This window comes from Nerophis ophidion, linkage group LG28 (assembly GCF_033978795.1).
Source record: "Nerophis ophidion isolate RoL-2023_Sa linkage group LG28, RoL_Noph_v1.0, whole genome shotgun sequence".
In the NCBI taxonomy this organism is placed as follows: domain Eukaryota; kingdom Metazoa; phylum Chordata; class Actinopteri; order Syngnathiformes; family Syngnathidae; genus Nerophis; species Nerophis ophidion.
The window spans coordinates 25,273,975-25,297,089 of NC_084638.1; the positions used below are offsets into that span (position 1 = coordinate 25,273,975).

At 37.4% G+C, this 23,115-nt stretch overlaps 1 protein-coding gene across 1 annotated transcript in view; it reads right to left on the bottom strand.

The window, feature by feature from the left end:
• The window catches only part of paxip1 (PAX interacting (with transcription-activation domain) protein 1), a 43,476-nt gene that overhangs the window by 14,688 nt on the left and 5,673 nt on the right, over positions 1 to 23,115 (bottom strand). Inside the window, exons 2-12 of the mRNA XM_061890307.1 lie at positions 22,745 to 22,879; positions 22,621 to 22,664; positions 19,078 to 19,141; positions 15,794 to 15,904; positions 15,620 to 15,695; positions 11,489 to 11,974; positions 11,313 to 11,431; positions 5,880 to 6,591; positions 4,694 to 4,788; positions 3,780 to 3,875; positions 2,299 to 2,436 (exon numbers count right to left, since the gene is read on the bottom strand). Coding sequence (XP_061746291.1) covers positions 2,299 to 2,436; positions 3,780 to 3,875; positions 4,694 to 4,788; positions 5,880 to 6,591; positions 11,313 to 11,431; positions 11,489 to 11,974; positions 15,620 to 15,695; positions 15,794 to 15,904; positions 19,078 to 19,141; positions 22,621 to 22,664; positions 22,745 to 22,879 — 2,076 coding nt within the window. The remainder of the gene's footprint in view (positions 1 to 2,298; positions 2,437 to 3,779; positions 3,876 to 4,693; positions 4,789 to 5,879; positions 6,592 to 11,312; positions 11,432 to 11,488; positions 11,975 to 15,619; positions 15,696 to 15,793; positions 15,905 to 19,077; positions 19,142 to 22,620; positions 22,665 to 22,744; positions 22,880 to 23,115) is intronic.

A 23,115-nucleotide genomic window follows, 5' to 3' on the forward strand; every position in this document is an offset into this window, starting at 1 on the left:
TTTATTTTTTAATGCTCTTTTTGTCAAATAAAACCTTAGTTTTTATTTGGCAAACACAAAACATGCAATATATTCCTAGGAAACAGTCCAAAGTGTAATATTTGAGTCAGGTAACTAAAGACTTAAGTAGGTTTAATACTTCATAACAACATTAATTGTCATTTTTTTAGTATTTTTTTAACAATGACAATTTATAACACCAAAAATTCTCAGGGATCTTATTAAAAAAAAAAAAATTCAAAAACAAACATTTAAATTTTTTTATTTTACTTTCAACACTTAAGTCTCAACTTCAGATCTATGTTGATTACACATTTTATAATGTATTATTGTCTGTTTTTTGTTTTTTTTCAATAAATAAAACTTTTAAAATGGAAAAAGCACAAAATATACAATATTTCCCCCCAAAAATACTTAAAAGTTGAATGGTTGATGTAAAATTATTAAAGCTTTAAATAGGTTTAATAATTCATAACAGCATTAATTGTCATTTGTTAGTATTTTTTTAACAATGTCAATTTATAACACTAGAATTCTCAGGGATGTTACTAAAAAATGTTTAAATAAGTTAAAAAAAAATTGTCTGTTTATGGTTTGTTTTATGCTTCTTTTTTTATATAAATAAAACTGTTTTAAATGGAAAAAACACAAAATATTAAATATTTTCCCCAAAATACTTCAAAGTGGAATGGTTGATGTAAAATAATTAAAGCCTTAAATAGGTTTATAATTCCACTAAAATTCTCAAGGATCCAAAAGTGTGTCACTGATGATAGTGGTAAAAATCAGTCTTACATCATTTTTTATTTTTTTATTTTCAACACTAAAGTATTGACGTCAACATCAGGTCTGTACATACATTTTAAATGTTTTATTTATTTTTTAATGCTCTTTTTGTCAAATAAAACTTTTGTTTTTATATGGCAAACACAAAACATGCAATATATTCCTAGGAAACAGTCCAAAGTGCAATATTTGATGTCAAGTAATTAAAGACTTAAGTAGGTTTAATAATTCATGACAACGTTAATTGTAATTTTTTAGTATTTTTTAACAATGACAATTTATAACACTGGAATTTTCAGGGATCCAAAAGTCTCCCTAATTAAACATTTTTTAAAATAAGGTTTAAAAAAAACATTTGTTTTAAACTTTCAACACTTAATTAAGTCTCAACTTCAACTCAGTCTGTTGATTACACATTTTATAATGTATTTTTCTGTTTTATACTTTTTTTTTTTTAAATAAATAAAACTGTTTTAAAATGGAAAAAGCACAAAATATACAATATTTTCCCCCTAAAAAATGCTTCAAAGTGGAATGGTTGATGTAAAATAATTAAAGCTTTAAATAGGCTTAATAATTTATAACAAGATTAATTGTAATTTGTTAGTGTTTTTTTTTAACAACGACCATTTATAACACTAGAATTCTCTGGGATCGTTTTAAAAAAATATTAAAATAATAATACTTTCAACACTTAAGTCTCAACTTCAGATCTATCTGTTGATTACACATTTTATAATGTATTGTCTGTTTTTTGTTTGTTTTATGCTTCTTTTTTTATATAAATACAACGGTTTTAAATGGAAAAAACACAAAATATTCAATATTTTCCCCAAAAATACTTCAAAGTGGAATGTTTGATGTAAAGTAATTAAAGGCTTAAATAGGTTTAATAATTCCACAAAAATTCCCAAGGATCCAAAAGTGTGTCACTGATGAAACTGGAAAAAAATCAGTCTTACAATATTTTTTATTTCTAACTGGTAGCATGCTCGGGTTAGCATGCTAATATTTTATGGTAGCTTTTGAGCTCATTTTGTATGTTTAAACGTAAAAATCATGATTTTTGATACTTGACACCATCTTATAAGTATAGCATCTCTAATATCAGCATGCTATTGTTGGGATGCTCAAATTTAGCATGCTCAGGTTAGCATGCTAATATTTTATGCTAGCTTTTGAGCTCATTTTGCATGTTTAAACCTAAAAATCATGATTTTTGATACTGGACACCATCTTGAAAATATAACATCTCTAATATCAGCATGCTATTGTTGGCATGCTAACATTTAGCATGCTCGGGTTAACATGCTAATGTTTTTTGCTAGCTTTTCAGCTAATTGTGTATGTTGACAAATACAAATAGTGCATTTTGGTATTTCCTCATACCCTGCATCGTGGTAGCATGCTGGGGTTAGCATGCTAACATTCTATGCTAGCTTTCCAGCTAATTTGAACAGTGTATTGAAATAAGCATGTATTTATAAACCGTAATTATGGAAGTGCACCTACGTGTTGAGAGCAAGGTTTGGCGCCAGGCGGGAAGGCGAAAGGCAGATGTAGCGTCCGATGAGGTGGCACCATCCTCTTCCTCTTCAGCACGGTGTTGAGCCAGTGTGCCGTGACGCAGCGTTTGCCCTCTCGGAGGGCCTGGGGGGGGGGAGTGGTGACAAGGACCTCAAACATCTTGACAAGCTGCAGTGATCTTCCACCCCAACTCCCTTTGGTAGCATTTCCACTGACTTTGCAAAAAAAACTATCAATTTTGTTGGCTTTATGCTAGCTTTTTAGCTCATTTTGTAAGTTTGCACCTACAAGTTTGGCATTTCCTCTTATCCGCTCACGTGCTAGCATGCTAACGCTTTATATTAGCATTATGGGTAGCGTTGTATAGAAACAAAAAAATCATGTATTCCCCCTATGTTAGCATGCTAACATTTTTGCTAGCATTTTAGCAAATTTTGTATGTATTCACCTACAATCTCATGTGTTAGCATGCTAAATTTTGTATGCTAACGTTTTAGCAGAATTATTTTTAAATCTAAAAATCATGTTTCTTGATACTTTTGGCAATTTTAGAACTATGCTACTACCTCTATGAGTATGTAAACTTCTCATATGTTAGCATGCTAAAGTTTGAATGCTCGCAATTTAGCTTATTTTGTTTGTTAAAATCTAAAAAAAATGTTTTTTAATATGTTCTGCAATCGTAGAACGATGCTACCTTTAGGAGTATGTTAACTTCTCATACGTTAGTTAATCATGTTTCTTGATACTTTTGGCAATCTTAGAAGTATCCTACCTCTAGGCGTATGTTAACTTGTAATACGTTAGTTAGCATGCTGACGTTTGCATGCTAAGGTTTTACGCTAGCATTTTAACAAATTATGTTTGTTTAAATCTAAAAATCATGTTTCTCGATACTTTTGGCAATCTTAGAATTATGCTACCTCTATGAGTATGTAAACTTTTCATATGTTAGCATGCTAATGTTTTATGTTAGCTGTTTAGCTAATTTAGTTTGTTAAAATATAAAAATCCTGTTTTTGATATGGTCCTCAATCTTAGAACTATGCTACCTTTAGGAGTATGTTAACTTTTCATATGTTAGCATGCTAACGTTCCTATGCTAACGTATTATGCTGGCCTTTTAGCCAATTTTGTCCATTTTAACCTAAAAAAAATCATGTTTTCAATACTTACTACAATCTTAGAACTATGCTACTTGATTGTATGCTAGCATTTTAGCTAATATTGTATGTTTGAACCTCAACACTGGTATTTGTTTCACAGTTTTTGTTAAAATCATGTGGTTTTTTTTAGGAACCCTTCAAATATTTGCACAACAAAATGTGTAAAATTACAAAATAAGCCCGTATGGGTATCGAAACTGAAAGTTAACCCTCACTCACCATTAATGACAACAGGGCCTAATTTGGCATGTACTTCCAGCCCTAGGGTAAAGTGTGATGAGGTAATAACAAGATTCTTACCTGCACATACATGTTGCTGACCTGACTCTCACACAGCAGGTGTGTGCAGCGGCTAGTCAGGGAGGAGTCAACAGCACCCCCGCAGGCCTGGATCACCTGCATGGAGGAGGTGAGTCAAGCTTGATGAGTTAATCATATACACACACAACACATCTGTTGTGTTGTTGTGAACGACATCAGGGATGTAAACAATGGACAAACAATCATACACACACACAACACATCCGTTGTGTTGTTGTGAACGACATCATGGATGTAACAACAATATACAAACAATCATACACACACAACACATCTGTTGTGTTGTTGTGAACAACATCATGGATGTAAAAACAATGTAAAAACAATCATAAACACACAACACATGTAATCAGTTGTGTTGTTGTGAACGACATCATGGATGTAAACAATGTCCAAACAATCATACACACACACACAACACATCTCATCTGGTGTGAACGACATCATGGATATAAACAATATACAAACAATCATACACACACACAACACATCTGTTGTGTTGTTGTGAACGACATCATGGATGTGACATCAATGTACAATTATACACACACACACGTCATCTGTTGTGTTGTTGTGAACGACATCATGGACGTAAACAATGTACAAACAATCATGCACACACAGCACATCTCAATTGTAATTGCTTAGTTTACATTTTAACATGTATAGTTGTGTTCCATTGTAAAAAGTACAGGTATTATTTGTGATTGGTATTTCCGGTAAATCCACCTGGTCCTGGTCCAGACCCCGGTAAATAGACTTACTTCTCATAGCCAGAGCATAAAAACCTGTTTCAAACCTGGTAAATATACGAAGTGTAATGTGGGCAGTTATACTTCCGGTGAAAAACGTCACAACAAAATATTAAAGCAAAATTGGTGTGACCGTCTTACCCGTTTCCACGTGGACAGAAGTTGTTTGTCCGCCATCTGTTCGGGGTAGTCGGCGATGGCGAACACGCAGCCCAGCAAGAAGCCGTCCTGTGGTACTGTGACATGGGGACAACGTCAAGTGTCGTCTCCTAACTCTGCTTAGCCTGTCAATCAGCTAATCCATTATACGTTAGCATTGAGCTAACTTACTATTTGAGTGCATCACTTCCTGTAGAAAAGTGCACACTGGCCTTGCTTTTTCTTTCACTACCGCCTCATAGCCCGGTGCGCCAAATATACATAATAAATCTGGTTGTGCTTACCGACCTTAAAGCTATTTTATTTGGTACAGGGTGCAATGATAAGTGTGACCAGTAGATGGCAGTCACACATAAGAGATACATGTAGACAGCAATATGATGGCAGTCACACATAAGAGATACATGTAGACTGCAATATGATGGCAGTCACACATAAGAGATACGTGTAGACTGCAACATGATGGCAGTCACACATAAGAGATACATGTAGACTGCAATATGATGGCAGTCACACATAAGAGATAGGTGTAGACCGCAATATGATGGCAGTCACACATAAGAGATAGGTGTAGACTGCAATATGATGGCAGTCGCACATAATATATACGTGTAGACTGCAATATGATGGCAGTCGCACATAAGATACGTGTAGACTGCAATATGATGGCAGTCACACATAAGAGATAGGTGTAGACTGCAATATGATGGCAGTCACACGTAAGATATACGTGTAGACTACAATATGATGGCAGTCGCACATAAGATACGTGTAGACTGCAATATGATGGCAGTCGCACATAAAATACGTGTAGACTGCAATATGATGGCAGTCACACATATGAGATATGTGTAGACTGCAATATGATGGCAGTCACATATAAGAGATAGGTGTAGACTGCAATATGATGGCAGTCACACATAAGAGATAGGTGTAGACTGCACGTTTTCAGTCTACACGTATCTCTTATGTGTGACTGCCATCCACTGGTCACACTTATCATTTCATCCTGTACCAAAGAAAAAAGCCTGGAGGTCGGTAAGCGCGACCAGAATTATTCGGTACATTAGGCATTTTGAGAGAAAAAGAAAGTATTCTAGGTGCGCCTTATAGTGTATGGAAGTGGGCATTGGCCTTAGAGTCACATGTCTTAAGAAGTGGTACTCACTTTCTGTTCCCTGCTCGTGTCCAAACAAGGAGACGTGAGCAGGCTGTTGTTGTTGTTGTTGCTGCTGCTGCTGCATGGCCTGCTGGTGATGGTTCTGCAGCTGCTGCTGCTGCTGCATCTGCTGCATGTGCTGCTGCTGCTGCAGGAAGTGCTGCTGCTGCAGGTGTTGCTGGTGCAACTGCTGATGGTTTTGTTGCTGCTGCTGCTGCTGCAATATCTGCATGCGTTGCTGCTGCTGGAACTGTTGCAGCTGCTGCTGCAGGGCCTGTTGCTGCTGCAGCTGCTGCTGCTGCACGCCGGGCCGCAAAAGCTGCGGAGGGCGCAGCTGCTGCTGCTGCTGCTGAGGGAAGGAATGCTGCTGCTGCTGCTGCTGCTGCGAGAACAACTGCTGTTGGTGCAACTGTTGCTGCTGTAGGAATTGATGCTGCTGTTGCTGCTGCGGAAACAGCTGCTGCTGTGCAACTTGCGACTGTTGGTGGTGCAACTGCATCATCTGATGCTGCTGCTGCTGCTGCAGTTGCATCATGGGGTGCTGCTGCTGCGGTAACTGTTGATGGTGCTGCTGTGCCGACTGTTGCATGAGCTGCTGCTGCTGCTGGCCGGCCATTTTGGACTGATTGAAGAGCAGCGCGTTGGCAGTGTTGAGCGTCTGGGAATGGCTCTGATTGGTCTGGTGCTCCAGTGGCTTTCCCTGGTTCAGGTTCTGGATGATCTGCCACGGTTGACACAGGCACACATGTGGATCGACGTCACACATGGGGTTGTGAGTTTTTCCTTGCCCTTATGTGGGCTCCGTACCACGGATGTTGTTGTGGCTTGTGCAGCCCTTTGAGACACTTGTGATTTTCCGTAGCGTTTCATCGCTCCAATAAGTGGTTGTAAGTTTTACAATGTAACTAAAACAATCCGTCCCATGTGTGAGGTCTGCACTTTTTCCCTACGCTTTGGACCACGCGGCTTATAAAACAGTGCGTTTAATTTGTGGAGTGTACATCTACTTTGTAAGTTTTACAATATAACTAAAACAATTCTGACTTGCAAAGTCGTCCCGCGTGTGATGTCTGTACTTTTTACCCTACGCTTTGAACCGTGCGGCTTGTAAAACAGTGTAGTTTATTTAATGAATCGTCCATAGCGTTCCTACTTGTATGGATTCATCACTCCAATAAACGGTTGTAAGTTTTACAATATAACTAAAACAATTCTGACTTACTAAACCGTCCCATGTGTGATGTCTGTACTTTTTCCCTACGCTTTGGACCGCGCCGCTTATAAAACAGTGTGTTTAATTTGTGAAGTGTCGTTCTACTTTGTAAGTTTTAAAATATAACTAAAACAATTCTGACTTACTAAGCCGTCTCACGTGTGATGTATGTACTTTTTCCCTACGCTTTGGACCGCGCATCCATAGCATTTCTACTCGAATGGATTCATCGGTCCAATAAAAGGTTGTACGTTTTAAAATATAACTAAAACAATCCGTCCCATGTGTGAGGTCTGCACTTTTTCCCTACGTTTTAGAATGCGCGGCTTATAAAACAGTGCGTTTAATTTGTGAAGTTTTGTTCTACTTTGTAAGTTTTACAATATAACTAAAACAATTCTGACTTGCAAAGTCGTCCCGCGTGTGATGTCTGTACTTTTTACCCTACGCTTTGGACCGTGCGGCTTGTAAAACAGTGTGGTTTATTTAATGAATCGTCCATAGCGTTCCTACTCGTATAGATTCATCACTCCAATAAACGGTTGTAAGTTTTACAATACAACTAAAACAATTCTGACTTACTAAACCGTCCCATGTGTGATTTCTGTACTTTTTTTACCTACGCTTTGGACCGCGAGGCTTATAAAACAGTGCGTTTAATTTAACAAACCTTCCATAGTGTTTTATACTCGTATGGATTTTTCACTTGAATAAACAGTTGTAAGTTCATTCAATTTAATGGGTGCATCTTATAGTCCGGTGCAACTAATATATGAAAAATATGTTATTTTCCAACATTTAATGGCCATGGTTTATAGTCCAGTGCGACTAATATATGGAAAAATATTATTTTTCTAACATTTAATGGGTGTGGCTCATAGTCTGGTGCAACTAATATATGAAAAAAATATTTTTCTGACTCTTAATGGGTGCGGCTTATAGTCGGGTGTGACTAATAGATGGAACTTTTTGATTTTCTGACTAATATTTGAAAAATACTATTTTTCTTACCCTTGTTTGGTGCGGCTTTTGGTCCGGTGCGACTAATATATGGACATGTTTTATTTTTCTGTCTCCTGATAGGTGTGGCTTAAAGTTTGGTGGAAACATGCTATTTTTCTACCATTTGATGGGTGCGGCTTATAGTCCGGTGTGACTAATATATGGAAAAAATATTATTTGTCTAACATTTAATGGGTGCCACTTATAGCCCAGTTGCAACTAATATATGGAAAATAGGATTTTTCTAACATTTAATGGGTGTGGTTTATAGTACGGTGTATCTAACATATATTTTTTCTAACATTTAATTCTGGTGTGACTAATATATGGAAAAATATTATTTTTCTAACACTTAATGAGTGCGGCTTATAGTCCAGTGCGACTAATATATGGAAACATTTTATTTTTCTTACCTTTGTTGGGTGCGGCTTATGGTTTGGTGCGTCTAATACATGGACATTTTTTATTTTTCTGACTCTTAAAGGGTGCGGCACATAGTTTAGTGCGAGTAGTATATGGATTTTTTTTATATTGCGACTAATATTTGCAAAATATCATTTTTATTACCCTTTTCCTTTTTGGGTGCGCCTTATAGTCGGGTGCGTCTAATATATGGACATTTTTTATTTTTCTAACACTTAGTATGTGCGTCTTATAGTCCGGTGCGACTGATGTATGGGTTTTTTTATTTTGCAACTAATATATGGAAACATATTATTTGTCTAACATTTGCCGGGTGCAGCTAATAGTCTGGGGTGACTAATTTATGGAAACATATTTATGTTTCTAACATTTAATGGGTGTGGCTTATAGTCGGATGCAACTAATATATGAAAAAACATTATTTTTCTAACATTTGATGGGTGCTGCTTATAGTCCAGTGCGATTAATTTATGGATTTGTTTTTTTTTATATTGCAACTACAATATGGAAAATATCATTTTTCTTACCCTTTTTAGGTGCCGCTAATATATGGACTTGTTTTATTTTTCTAACATTTAATAGGTGCGGCTTATAGTCCGGTGCGCCTAATATGTGGATTTTTTTATTTTGTGACTAATATTTGGAAAATATGATTTTTCTTACCCTTGTTTGGTGCGGCTTATGGTCCAGTGCGACTAATATATGGACATGTTTTATTTTTCTGACTCTTAAAGGGTGCGGCTTATAGTCCAGTGCGACTGATATACGGAAATATGTTATTTTTCTAACATTTGATGGGTGCGGCTTATAGTCCGGTGTGACTAATATATGGAAAAAATATAATTTGTCTGACATTTGGTGGGTGCGGCTTATAGTCCGGTGAGAATAATATATGGAAAAATGGTATTTTTCTGCCACTTATTGGGTGCGGCTTATAGTCTGATGCGACTAATATGTGGATTTTTTTATTTTGTGAATTATATTTGGAAAATATAATTTTTCTTTCCCTTGTTGGTTGCGGCTTATGGTCCGGTGCGGCTAATATATGAAAACATTTTGTTTTCCTAACATTTAATGGGTGTGGCTTATAGTCCGGTGCGACCAACGTATGGATTTTTTTTTAATTTCGCGACTAATATTTGGGAATATTATTTTTCTTAGCCTCTTTTGGCAAGGCTAATGGTTCAGTGCGACTAATATATGGACATTTTTTATTTTTCTGACTCTTAATGGGTGCGGCTCATAGCTCGGTGCAACTAATACATGGAAAAATAAAATTTTTCTAACATTTAATGGGTGCTGCTTATAGTCCGTGGCGACTAATATATGGGAAATGTTATTTTTCTAACACTTAATGGGTGCAGCTTATAGTCTGGTGCGACTAATATATGAAAAAATTTAATTTTTCTAACATTTGATGGGTGTGGGTTATAGTACTGTGCATTTAATATATGGAAAATATAATTTTTCTGCCACTTATTGGGTGCGGCTTATAGCTCGGTGCGACTGATATATGGAAAAATGTTGTTTTTCTAACACTTAATGGGTGTGGTTTATAGTTGGGTGTGACTAATATATGGATTTTTTTTATTTTGCGACTACCATTTGGAAAATATAATTTTTCTTACCCTTGTTGGGTGCGGCTTATGGTCCAGTGCGACTAATATAAGAAAAATATTTTATTTTTCTGAATTTTTAATGGATGCAGCTTATAGTCCGTTGCGACTAATATAAGGACCTGTTGTATTTTTCTGATATTTAATGGTGCAACTAATATATGGGAAAATATTTTTTCCTAACATTTAATGGGTGCGGCTTATGGTCCGGTGAGACTAATATATGGAAACATATTATTTTTCTACCATTTGAAGGGTGCTGCTTATAGTCCGGTGCAAATAATATATGGGGAAATATTTTTCCCAACATTTAATGGCCGCGGTTTATAGTCCGCTGCGACTAATATATGGAAAAATATCATTTTTCTGCAACTAATTGGGTGCGACTGATATATGGACATTTTTTATTTTTTTAACGTTTAATGGGTGCGGCTTATAGTCCGGTGCGACTAATGTATGGATTTTTTTTATTTTGCAACTAATATTTGGAAAATATAATTTTTCTTAGCCTTGTTGGTGCGGCTTTTGGTCCGGTGTGACTAATAAATGCACATTTTTATTTTTCTGACTCTTAATGGTTGCGGCTTATAGACTGGTGCAACTAATATATGGAAAATTAAATTCTTTTAACATTTAATGGGTGCGGCTTATAGCCCGGTACGACTAATAAATGGAAAATGTAATTTTTTTAGCATTTAGCGGGTGCGGCTTATAGTCCGGTGCAACTAAAATATGGAAAAAATTAAATGTTCTCACATTTAATGGGTGCAGCTTATAGTCTGGTGCAACTAATATATGGAAAATTAAATTTTTTTAACACTTAATGGGTGCGGCTTATACACCGGTGAGCTACACAGTCGGGAAAATACATCATCTTCAAAACATTCCGACTTTTGCCGCAACTCTCTGAAAAAGCTGCCGCAAATTTAGGAATGTTGGACGGCAACAACTGCAAAAAAGCCCCCAAAATCTCGGAGTGACCAAAAATTTGTACAGATTAGGGGTGTAAGTCTTTGGACACCTAACTTTTGGACCCGGTTCTGAATATTGGGGTGACTATTCCATACAGAATCCATAATTATAATCAACATATATATGTATATTACATACATACATGCATATATATATATATATATATATATATATATATGTATTTGTTCGCCAAGAAGGAGGTGCAGACTGACTCACATGTGCTACGCTGGCAGGTCGGATGATGGGCTGCATGTCAGAGTTGTTGGTAATATTCCGCAGCGTCCTCGCTGCTGCTGGACTCCAACCAGGGATTCCCTCTGGAACTGACACACCTCCTGAAAGAAGACAAAAAGGTAATGCTTGAAAATATATATAGCACAGCTGCAACTGACCTTGTGAGTTCTGACTGATGGCCGCGGCCGTGCGGGCCTCCGTCGGCATGGCAACACTTCCAGGTACCGGAGGGACGGTGGCACACAGGTTAATGAGGCCGCCCGCAGAGGACACTGGGTCCTTGGCGCCGGGGGGTCCGCCTCGCCTCCTGGCCGGCGGGGTGGGAGCGACCACCTCCGCCGGCGTCCAGTTGAGGTTGGTGCCCTCCTTCTCCGTGGACAGGTCGTCGTCGGAGTCGTCGAACATGCGCTCGCCGCGACACTCGGGTTTCCGCGGCGACGACGGGGAGATGGAGTTGAGTTTTTTGGGCCCCGGGCGCCTGTGGGGACTGGAGTCCTCAGACGAGGCGGCGCTGGACCTCCTGGAGCGCCGCGGGCTGTAGCTGCCATCGGAGCGCTGGTCGTAGGAGTCGGCCTCGCTGTCCTCCTCGTCCTCCAGGTAGGTGAGGCGGGGGTGGTAGAGGGACTCCTCACAGCGGCTCTTAGCTGCACAGGACACACACACACACACACACACACACACACACACACACACACCAGGTAGGTGAGGCGGGGGTGGCAGAGGGACTCCTCACAGCGGCTCTTAGCTGCACAGGACATGGCAACACACACCTCTTATGCACTATGTGTTGGCTGTAAATTGTCACGACATTCAAAATAATCCACTATTAATTCATTCATTATGATTGTAATTAATACATCAAATGAATCCCTTTTGAAGGTCAACTAAAATATGCTGAGAAAAGCTCTCAACTTGAGCTGTTTTCACTCAAATGCATTACATTGTAAAGATACATCCCCTAAAAAAATAAATTGATCTATCCATCCATCCATTTTCTACCGCTTAGTCCCTTTCGGGGTCGCGGGGGGCGCTGGCGCCTATCTCAGCTACAATCGGGCGGAAGGCGGGGTACACCCTGGACATCACAGGGCCAACACAGATGGACAGACAACATTCACACTCACATTCACACACTGGGGCCAATTTAGTGTTGCCAATCAACCTATCCCCAGGTGCATGTCTTTAATTAAATATAAATTAAATGTTTTACAAAATAATTATATACAATTAAAATTACATTAGAAAGTAAATTAGAAAAAGATCAATAAAAAATGTATTTAAAAAAAAATCAACAACAATACATATATACATACACACAAATACATATACACAGGTATATATATATGTTTATATATACACACACATATATATATATGTATATATATATATATATGTATATACATACACACAGCAGGGTGTATAATATAGCCAAGAGTCATGGATGCATGGCATTGTGGGTAAGTGTTATGTTGCGTTCATAATGTGTGACAGAGCCGATGTTCTCCCGAAATGTGTTTAGTGTGGGTTCACAGAGTGTGGCACATGTTAGTAAGAGTGTTAAAGTTGTTTTACATCACAACCATCAGTGTGATCTGTATGGCTGTGGAACAAAACCCCTAGTTTACACATAGTAAAAGCAAAAAAAAAACTCCACCATTTTGAAAATGACGACAGGGGAAGCGTCAATCATGACGTCACAAATTTGACCCGGCGGTAAAAGTAAGCATGCGCTAATAAACTTGGGGAGTGTGTTTTACCCGGCAGTAGTTCAAGGCAGGCACATATTACATTCCCGGCGGCAATTCAAGGAAATACGGTGTATATATATATAAATATATATATATATATATATATATATATATATATATATATATATATATATATATATACTCATACATGTATACATATATACATGTATACATATATACATGTATACATTATATATATATATACATACATACATGTATACATATATATATATATACATACATGTATACATATATATATATATATATATATATATATATATACACGAACCATTACCCTTAACCTCGGCCACTGGCCAAGGTTAACGTTAGCTTTTATAACGGGACTAGTTAGCGCACTTGCAAAATGAAGACCCGGGAATTTTAGGTTTAAATGATCAAAATGAGCTCAAATGCTAGCATAAATCATTCACATGCTAATGACAATATGATCACATAGAAAAAGTATCAAAACCTACCATTTTTGGAATCAAACGTTAGCATGCCCACGTTAACATGATGACTTAGGAAAATTAGCACGACTTTTAAGTTTAAACATATAAAATTTGCTAAACTGCTAGTATAAAGCGTTAGCATGCTCACGTTAACATGATGACTTAGGAAAGTTGGCATGATTTTTAGGTTTAAACATATCAAATTAGCTAAAATGCTAGTATAAACCGTTAGCATGCTCACGTTAACATGATGACTTCGGAAAGTAAACATCATTTTTAGGTTTAAACATAAAATTTGCTAAAATGCTAGTATAAAGCGTTAGCATGCTCACGTTAACATGATGACTTTGGAAAGTTGGCATGATTTATAGGTTTAAACATATCAAATTAGCTAAAATGCTAGTATAAAGCGTTAGCATGCTCACGTTAACATGATGACTTAGGAAAGTTGGCATGATTTTTAGGTTTAAACATATCAAATGAGCTAAAATACTAGTATAAAGCGTTAGCATGCTCACGTTAACATGACTTCAGAAAGTAAACATGATTTTTAGGTTTACACATAAAATTAGCTAAAATGCTAGTATAAAACGTTGGCATGCTCACGTTAACATGATGACTTTGGAAAGTAAACATGATTTTTAGGTTTAAACATAAAATTTGCTAAAATGCTAGTATAAAGCGTTAGCATGCTCACGTTAACATGATGACTTCAGAAAGTAAACATGATTTTTAGGTTTACACGTAAAATTAGCTAAAATGCTAGTATAAAACGTTGGCATGCTCACGTTAACATGATGACTTTGGAAAGTAAACATGATTTTTAAGTTTAAACATAAAATTTGCTAAAATGCTAGTATAAAGCGTTAGCATGCTCACGTTAACATGATGACTTAGGAAAGTTGGCATGATTTTAAGGTTTAAACATATCAAATGAGCTAAAATGCTAGTATAAAGCGTTAGCATGCTCACGTTAACATGATGAATTCGGAAAGTAAACATGATTTTTAGGTTTAAACATGAAAATTGCTAAAATGCTAGTATAAAGCGATGGCATGCTAACGTTAACATGATGACTTAGGAAAGTTAGCATGTTAACGTGGGCATGCTAACGCTTTATACTAGCAGTTTAGCTAATTATGTATGTGTAAAGCTAAAAATCGTACTAACTTTCCGAACTCATCATGTTAACGTGAGCATGCTAACGCTTTATACTAGCATTTTAACTCATTTGATATGTTTAAACCTAAAAATTGTGTTAACTTTCCTAAGTCATCATGTTAACGTGGGCATGCAAACGCTTTATACTAGCATTTTAGCTAATGTGATTTTATGTATGTGTATATATACACACACACACACACATATATATATATATATATATATATATATATATATATATATATATATATATATATATATACATACATACATGTCAAAAAAAAAACAGGAATTTTAAGTTTAAATTATCAAAATTAGCTCAAATGTTAGCATAAAACATTCACATGCTAATGTCAATATGATCACATGGAAAAAGTTAACGTACTTCTAAGATGGCGCCAACTATCTCAACCTACGATCTTTAGGATCAAACTTACATTTACTAAAATTATAGCATAATGCGTTAGCATGCTAACATTAACATGATGACTTAGCATGATTTTTAGGTTTAAACATACACAATTTGCAAAATTGCTAGTATAAAGCCTTAGCATGCACACATTAACATGATGAGATAGGAAAGTTAGCACGATTTTTAGGTTTAAAACTGCTAATATAAAGTGTTAGCATGCTATCGCGTGATACAGGGTAAAATAGCAAAAGCTGTATAATGTTATGTGTGCATTTTATCAGTACAATAGCTAAACTTGTAAAATGTTAATAGTTAGCATTAACAAGATAGCATGTGTGTGTGTGTGTGTGTGTAATGTCGCCTCATTTCCTGACAAACTGTACCCTTGGAAGTGTGCGTACCTAATGAACAGGGCCTAGTGTACCTAATCAGTGGGCCCACTGAGCGTCGCCGTGTTAACGCCACACCTAGCGCCACGGAGACCTCTCCATGGACTTAAGAGAACAGAATGTTTACCTCTGACAGAGTCCAAGATCCAGTCCGGGGTCACAATCTTGATGTTGTGGTGTTTCATGGCACACTCAAACTTGGCCTGGCGGGCGGGCGGGCGGGCACACACACACACACACACACACACACACACACACATTAGTACACACAAATAGATCCCCCACAATGCATTGCACTCACCCCCTTGGGCTCGCTGACCAGTAGGTGCGTGACCTTCTTGTTGAGGTTGAGCTGACACTCGCCGCCATAGAAGGTGACGTAGGCCCACAGTGCATTCAGGTCTTCCGGAAGCTGCCCGTCAAACACACAGTGTTACCGTTCAAACGGCCTTACAGCATCTTTCCAGTCTTCAGACACAGTGGTACTGTTCAAACTGCCTTACACACACTTACTGCTGTGTTTTTAATGACTACTTAGGCTTACTGCGCAACCGTGTTGTAGTGTTGCTTTCATCAGTGCGTGTTGGAAATTGTGTGTCCGTATTATGATTTGTGAGTGCAAAACTAAATGTGTGACGATGGCCCTGATTGAACTTCAATCACAAGTGGGAAAACACAATCCTCAACACACAAATCTAAATACACACACTTCTTTGTTTTGTACACACGCCAATCAAAATACAGACCGACCAATTTTATTTTTTTTACACACAGACAAATCATGATGCGCAGACAACTTCAAACACACAAGTAAATCGTCTTACTCATGCACACACACAGATTGATATACAGAAACACACACAATAGTACACACACCAAAATTGGATTAATACACAAAAACACACACACACGTATTGGTATATAGACACGCACACATTAGTACACACACACACACATATTGATATACAGACACACACACACACATTAGTACACACACCCCAATTGAATTAATACACACACACATTGATATACAGACCCACACACACATTAGTAGACACACATATTGATGTACAGACACACACACGTTAGTACACACACCCTAACTGGATTAATACACACACACACACACACATTTTGATATACAGACACACACACACGTTAGTACACACACCCCAATTGAATTAATACACACACACATATTGATATACAGACCCACACACGCATTAGTAGACACATATTGATGTACAGACACACACACGTTAGTACACACACCCTAACTGGATTAATACACACACACACACACACACACACATATTGATATACAGACACACACACATTAGTACACACACATATTGATATACAGACACACACAGTACACACACACACATACTGTATATTGATATACAGTCACATATTGATATACAGACACACACAGTACACACACACATACTGTATATTGATATACAGTCACACGTTAGTACACACACACATTAGTAGACACACAATAAATTGATATAGACACACACACACACGTTAGTACACACAAACAGATCGATATACAGATACACACATACACATTATATACACACACAAATTAGTACACACACACACACACACACACACACATTGATATACAGACACACACGTTAGTATACACACATATTGATATACACACACGTTAGTACACACAGATCGATATACAGACACACACACATAACATTGATATACACACATGTTAGTACACTCTCACACACACACACATATATTGATATACAGACACACACACGTTAGTGTACAAACACACATTTTGATATACAGACACACACACACGTTAGTACAAATAAATAGATCGATATACAGACACACATACACAGATATTGATACACACACACACGTTAGTACACACACACACACGTTAGTACACACACATTGATATACAGACATACATACACGTTCATATACACACACACACATTGATATAGACACACAGACGTTACTACACACACAGATTGATATACAGACACACACACATTAGTATACACACACACAGATTGATATGTAGACACACACACATTAGTACACACAAACAGATTGATATATAGACACACAAACGTTAGTACACACACACATTGATTTACAGACACACACACATTAGTACACACAAACAGATTGATATACAGACACACACACATACACACATTATATACACACATAAATTAGTACACACATTGATTTAAAGACACACACACGTTAGTACACACACATTGATTTACAGACACACACACATTAATAGACACACAATAGATTGATACAGACACACACACACGTTAGTACACACAAACAGATCGATATACAGACACACACACAAACACATATTGTATACACACACAAATTAGTACACAGCAGTACACACACACATATTGATATACAGATACACATTAGTACACACAAACAGATTGATATACAGACACACACACACACACATTAGTCTACACACACAGATTGATATGTAGACACACACACATTAGTACACACAAACAGATTGATATATAGACACACAAACGTTAGTACACACACACACATTGATTCACAGACACACACACATTAGTACACACAAACAGATGGATATACAGACACACACACATACACACATTATATACACACACAAATTAGTACACACACATTGATATAAAGACACACACACACGTTAGTACACACACACACACACACACACATTGATTTACAGACACACACACATTAGTAGACACACAATAGATTGATACAGACACACACACACGTTAGTACACACAAACAGATCGATATACAGACACACACACAAAAACATATTGTATACACACACAAATTAGTACACACCAGTACACACACACATATTGATATACAGATACACATTAGTACACACACACAGATTGGTATACAGACACACGCACATTAATACACACACACATTAGTACACACACACATTGACATACAGACACACACACACACACACACATTAGTACACACACACATTGACATACAGACACACACACACACATTAGTACACACACACATTGACATACAGACACACACACATTAGTACACACACACACATTGACATACAGACACACACACAAAGTAGTATAGTATAGTGCATTTCCATGTGATATTTAGAACAGGACTTGGTATCCGGTAGCAAGGATGGTTCCTGTTCACACTTGAACGATACGGTACCAAGGTACCGGGAATTGATATCGGTATGTGTTACCTAATGTTAGTTGTTGCATAGTAAAATGTTATTTCAAAATGCGCTGATTGTGATAACTTGTTAAGACTCTTTCACCTCCAAGACATTAGGTGGCAGTACTACTTGTGCCATGTCGGCTTCCCTGAATAAATGTCTTATGTTGCGCCCTACAAAGAGTTTACACTGTAGTATATGTATACATGTAGTGTAGTTGTCGTTTTCACTACAAAACATGGGAGTTTTGATGCGTTTACAGACAGAGAGAAAGTGGGAGAGTGAAATAAAGGTGGCATTGGAGGGTGAGCACACTAACGTTTCAGGAGTGGCACACCTGTACTCACCCGGGGAAGACAGGCCGTCACTCCGAAGAAGATCTGTCCAGACTCAGGAGAGAAGCCGGTGACTCTGGAGGGTTAGCGGTTATGGCAATAATAGCATTTCTATAAAGTCTAGATGCTAACACCAATTGTATCATTACACATATCAGTCAATGATCACATGTATCATTACACGTATCAGTCAATGATCACATGTATCATTACACATATCAGTCAATGATCACATGTATCATTACACATATCAGTCAATGATCACATGTATCATTACACATATCAGTCAATGATCACATGTATCATTACACGTATCAGTCAATGATCACATGTATCATTACACATATCAGTCAATGATCACATGTATCATTACACATAGTCCATGATCACATGTATCATTACACGTATCAGTCAATGATCACATGTATCATTACACATATCAGTCAATGATCACATGTATCATTACACATATCAGTCAATGATCACATGTATCATTACACATATCAGTCAATGATCACATGTATCATTACACATATCAGTCAATGATCACATGTATCATTAGACTTATCAGTCAATGATCACATGTATCATTACAGGTATCAGTCAATGATCACATGTATCATTACACATCAGTCAATGATCACATGTATCATTAGACTTATCAGTCAATGATCACATGTATCATTACACGTATCAGTCAATGATCACATGTATCATTACACATATCAGTCAATGATCACATGTATCATTACACATATCAGTCAGTGATCACATGTATCATTACACATATCAGTCAATGATCACATGTATCATTACACGTATCAGTCAATGATCACATGTATCATTACACGTATCAGTCAATGATCACATGTATCATTACACATATCAGTCAATGATCACATGTATCATTACAGGTATCAGTCAATGATCACATGTATCATTACACATAAGTCAATGATCACATGTATCATTACACATATCAGTCAATGATCACATGTATCATTACACATATCAGTCAATGATCACATGTATCATTACACATATCAGTCAATGATCACATGTATCATTACACATATCAGTCAATGATCACATGTATCATTACACATATCAGTCAATGATCACATGTATCATTACACATATCATTCAATGATCACATGTATCATTACACATATCAGTCAATGATCACATGTATCATTACACATATCAGTCAATGATCACATGTATCATTACACATATCAGTCAATGATCACATGTATCATTACACATATCAGTCAATGATCACATGTATCATTACACATATCAGTCAATGATCACATGTATCATTACACGTATCAGTCAATGATCACATGTATTATTACACGTATCAGTCAATGATCACATGTATCATTACACATATCAGTCAATGATCACATGTATCATTACACATATCAGTCAATGATCACATGTATCATTACACATAGTTCATGATCACATGTATTGTACCATATGTCCCGGCAAGAAATCTGCGTTCAAAGGATTCCGGCTTGTTAGTGATTCCCAAAGCCCAAAAAAAGTCTGCGGGCTATAGAGCGTTTTCCGTTCGGGCTCCAGTACTCTGGAATGCCCTCCCGGTAACAGTTCGAGATGCCACCTCAGTAGAAGCATTTAAGTCTCACCTTAAAACTCATTTGTATACTGTAGCCTTTAAATAGACTCCCTTTTTAGACCAGTTGATCTGCTGTTTCTTTTCTTTTTCTTCTATGTCCCACTCTCCCCTGTGGAGGGGGTCCGGTCCGATCCGGTGGCCATGTACTGCTTGCCTGTGTATCGGCTGTGTATCGGCTGGGGACATCTCTGCGCTGCTGATCCGCCTCGACATCTCTGCGCTGCTGATCCGCCTCCGCTTGGGATGGTTTCCTGCTGGCTCCGCTGTGAACGGGACTCTCGCTGCTGAGTTGGAACCGCTTTGGACTGGACTCTCGCGACTGTGTTGGATCCATTGTGGATTGAACTTTCACAGTATCATGTTAGACCCGCTCGACATCCATTGCTTTCCTCCTCTCTAAGGTTCTCATAATCATTATTGTCACAGACGTCCCACTGGATCATTATTATCACCGATGTCCCACTGGGTGTGAGTTTTCCTTGCCCTTATGTGGGCCTACCGAGGATGTCGTGGTGGTTTGTGCAGCCCTTTGAGACACTAGTGATTTAGGGCTATATAAGTAAACATTGATTGATTGATTGATGTATCATTACACGTATCAGTCAATGATCACATGTATCATTACACATAGTCCATGATCACATGTATCATTACACGTATCAGTCAATGATCACATGTATCATTACACGTATCAGTCTATGATCACATGTATCATTACACATATCAGTCTATGATCACATGTATCATTACACGTATCAGTCAATGATCACATGTATCATTACACATATCAGTCAATGATCACATGTAGCATTACACGTATCAGTCAATGATCACATGTATCATTACACGTATCAGTCTATGATCACATGTATCATTACACATATCAGTCAATGATCACATGTATCATTACACATATCAGTCAATGATCACATGTATCATTACACATATCAGTCAATGATCACATGTATCATTACACATATCAGTCTATGATCACATGTATCATTACACATATCAGTCAATGATCACATGTATCATTACACATATCAGTCAATGATCACATGTATCATTACACATATCAGTCAATGATCACATGTATCATTACACGTATCAGTCAATGATCACATGTATCATTACACGTATCAGTCAATGATCACATGTATCATTACAGGTATCAGTCAATGATCACATGTATTATTACACGTATCAGTCAATGATCACATGTATTATTACACGTATCAGTCAATGATCACATGTATCATTACACATATCAGTCAATGATCACATGTATCATTACACATATCAGTCAATGATCACATGTATCATTACACATATCAGTCAATGATCACATGTATCATTACACATATCAGTCAATGATCACATGTATCATTACACGTATCAGTCAATGATCACATGTATCATTACACGTATCAGTCAATGATCACATGTATCATTACAGGTATCAGTCAATGATCACATGTATTATTACACGTATCAGTCAATGATCACATGTATTATTACACGTATCAGTCAATGATCACATGTATCATTACACATATCAGTCAATGATCACATGTATCATTACACATATCAGTCAATGATCACATGTATCATTACACATATCAGTCAATGATCACATGTATCATTACACATATCAGTCAATGATCACATGTATCATTACACATATCAGTCAATGATCACATGTATTATTACACGTATCAGTCAATGATCACATGTATTATTACACGTATCAGTCAATGATCACATGTATCATTACACATATCAGTCAATGATCACATGTATCATTACAGGTATCAGTCGAAAGCCTATAATCACACGTATCATTAAAGGTATCAGTCGAAGGCCTATGATCCCATGTCTGCTGACAGGTATCAGTGCGTCAGGAAGGATACGGCAACAGGTCTCCACATCGCACTGACAGGATGACCCAGGATGGCTGGAAAACCCCAACAGACTTAGGTCAGTTTTTGCCACACAAACATTGTAAACCCTAGGCCAGGTCTCCACATGACTCACCTTGACCACGGGAAGGTCAAAGACTTCCCGGGACTCTCCCACCTCCGGGTTGTCTCCGTCCTCCGCGATGATGTGAGTAGCCAGAGCATTGTAGGACACCTCTTTACCCTTGCCCTCCTTCAACAGCTGCACCACCTGTACACACACACACACACACACACACACACACACACACACACACACACACACACACACACACACACACACACACACACACACACACACACACACACACACACACACACACACACACACACACACACACACACACACACACACACACACACACACACACACACACACACACACACACATTCTTGTGTTGCTAACCTTTTTAGGACCACCCTTTCTAGTTACGCTATATTGCCAAA